Raw genomic sequence first — 2,650 nt, 5'->3', positions numbered from 1 at the left:
CAGATCCAAAAACTTAGCACATAAAATCAAACCAGCAATATGTTCCCATCAGCAGTGAAACTCATTTTTCGGGATATGCCCTCCACATCTCTCCATGCTTTACTGCAGTAGCCCCAGCTTCTCACTACCATGTCCCTTATCAAATTCTCTCTCTTCCCAACATTACTTCCAGTTCCACATCAGATCCCCCAACCTTCTCCCCCTACTTCACCTCCACTAACTTGCTAGCATGTCAAATTTAGCAAGCCAAACATAACAGCCACCTGTTGAACTTGCACTGCAACGCTCGTTTGAGTCTTTTGTTTCTCCCAACTGCCAATTTTAATGAGATTTGTAAGAAATCAACTATCTTCCCTAAATTTGGGTGCCAGTTGGGTATCTGGTGCGAAAGTGATTGGGATGGAAGAAAAAGATGGAAGAAGTGAGGCAACTGAATAATATAGTGCTTGAAGCCATAATTATAAACTTAATTTCCCTGTGAAGCCACACAGTACTATGTCAAGCTGGACATAGAAGCATCCAAAACAAACACACACAAAACTATCTGAAGCAATGTTTGAGAGTATTACACTTTAAATGATCACCCAAACATACATAAATAAATATAAATATATACTGTTAGGTAGATGGAGAAAAAAAAAGTAATGGAAAGAATGACTCCATTTGCCTACAAAACAGTTACAGTCCTAATTGTGAGGATAACTGTCCAGTCAATGGGCCTCAACAGCAGTAGAGACTGGGTTACTCCAGGGGACGTGGACAGTTTTTGGTAGCACCAATCAAGCTTGCTGCATCTTTTCAGTTTTCCCCAGCAGTCTTCTCATCAAGAACAAGAGCAGCTTGACCTTTTAAAACAAGTTGCAGGAAAATCACAACACAGGATTGTATGGCCATACCCAGACTCAATGATGGTCAAGCACATGTTGTACCAACCATACCTGGATCCAAGGGGGTTGTTCTTTTTTCATTGTAGTGCTCCAAGCATTGTATGTTCCAGAATTGTTTAATCGGGCTAACTTAGGTTCCCAATAGTCTAGACAGAAAATTTGAATAAAGCAAGAATTTAAAGAGAGGTGCTGAAAAAAAGTGGAGGCTGTAACTAGCTAACAATGTTGAGTGCTTCAGTTCTTTTCCAAACTGTCTTGGGAAAAAACCCCAACCAACAGACTCTAAAACCATGATCTAGGATAATTTGGACGTGGTCAGCAACTGAAAGTCAGCTGTTACCCTGCAGTTTTATACTTGGCAGAATGACTTTAAAAATAACAGCCTTTTATGTAATGTACTGTCTACTGATTTGGAACCAGGGTCTAGAGTTTGCTAAAGAAGTTTTGGCCGCCAGCACCATCAAATACAAAATGTGCTCTACATTCATGGCAGAGAGCTTCCCTCTGCATAAGGAGGTTTCCATGTTAACAACTGATATGAAATATATATGACAACACAGCTTTCAAGCCTTCATAACACTGTGGTGGGAAATGAAGAAAGAAAATTAAATCCACATAAAAATCAGTTTTCCAAAATAAGTAATTTATTTGTTATTTCGAGGGAAAGGATGTGTGTTCCTACATGCACGTGTAACCTGTATACCTTGATTTACCACTGTCCATGTAAAATTCTATCAATTTCTCTATCAAATGATCCCACTTTTAAACCAGGAATAAACTTGATAAATTAAAGACACTGTCATTGCTCTGGATGCCAGGTTCCCAAATCTTTCATAACAGATACACTTTGTCCTTTCACATCTCATACCACATGCGAATCTCAAAAGCTTTTTGAACACCTGCTGTTGATTTTCAAGCAGGGAACCCAAAGGACAAAAAGATAAAGCTGGATATGTTCCAGGTCATCCAGCAGGCCACGGACAGAGGACTCCCTGACTCTCAGGCTTGTGATACTGACAGTAGACCTGTGACACTGTTGAAGTACAACGATGAGGGCTACCTAGGACAGCTCAGTCTCTGCTTGCAGCACTGGAGAGCTTTTTAACCTGACAGTTGATTCACTGCTGAACTGGTCTTGTAAGACGTATCATGAAATGCCAAAAGAATATGGAACTGCAATACTTTGCTGGGGATATTCAGGAGCATGCCTGGACCTTTTCAAGTATGAACTCACCTATATGATGTGAAGCGCTGATTTGCGAATCGAGTATAACTCCACTTGCTAGACCCATTGGGGTCCTGCACTCTAAAGAGAGCACAGTAAGTTTGTTGTTAAAGAAAAGGAGAGCTATTCCAATATATATTCTGGTGGAATCTTCTAAGACATGATTCAGAACAATTCTTAGTAATACGGTAACATCACCACTCTCTTCCCAGAGAAGGCCAAGTTAATCTCTGCAATTTCTCAGCAGATTAATCCACTGGTCACTGTGAGGAAAACTCAAATTCAAAGCTAGTATACTGAAGGAATAAAGGTAGTATGCTAAATAATTCAAAGCTAGTATGCTAGAGGCTAAACATTTTTTCTTCTAGAATAAGTTTACAGTAACTACTCCACCCCCTCCATGAAAGCACAGAGAATCTGCTTTGGGTTTTTGCAGAACAATCTCCCAAATTTATTTTTAGTGATCCTGAAAGGGTAGAGATGACTTTATAGCTTGACTCCCCCAGCCAAAAAACACCTTAGTTCAGTACCTTTCTCT

The 2,650-nt window shown here is 39.9% G+C and overlaps 1 protein-coding gene across 1 annotated transcript in view; it reads right to left on the bottom strand.

Moving 5' to 3' along the window:
* The window catches only part of F5 (coagulation factor V (proaccelerin, labile factor)), a 34,106-nt gene that overhangs the window by 3,685 nt on the left and 27,771 nt on the right, over positions 1-2,650 (bottom strand). The window contains exons 19-20 of the mRNA XM_009329653.1: positions 2,122-2,225; positions 939-1,033 (exon numbers count right to left, since the gene is read on the bottom strand). Coding sequence (XP_009327928.1) covers positions 939-1,033; positions 2,122-2,225 — 199 coding nt within the window. The remainder of the gene's footprint in view (positions 1-938; positions 1,034-2,121; positions 2,226-2,650) is intronic.

The sequence above is a fragment of the Pygoscelis adeliae genome, unplaced genomic scaffold, assembly GCF_000699105.1.
Source record: "Pygoscelis adeliae isolate BGI_AS28 unplaced genomic scaffold, ASM69910v1 Scaffold120, whole genome shotgun sequence".
Classification (NCBI taxonomy): Eukaryota; Metazoa; Chordata; class Aves; order Sphenisciformes; family Spheniscidae; genus Pygoscelis; species Pygoscelis adeliae.
This window is presented reverse-complemented; position numbering and strand designations above follow the sequence as displayed.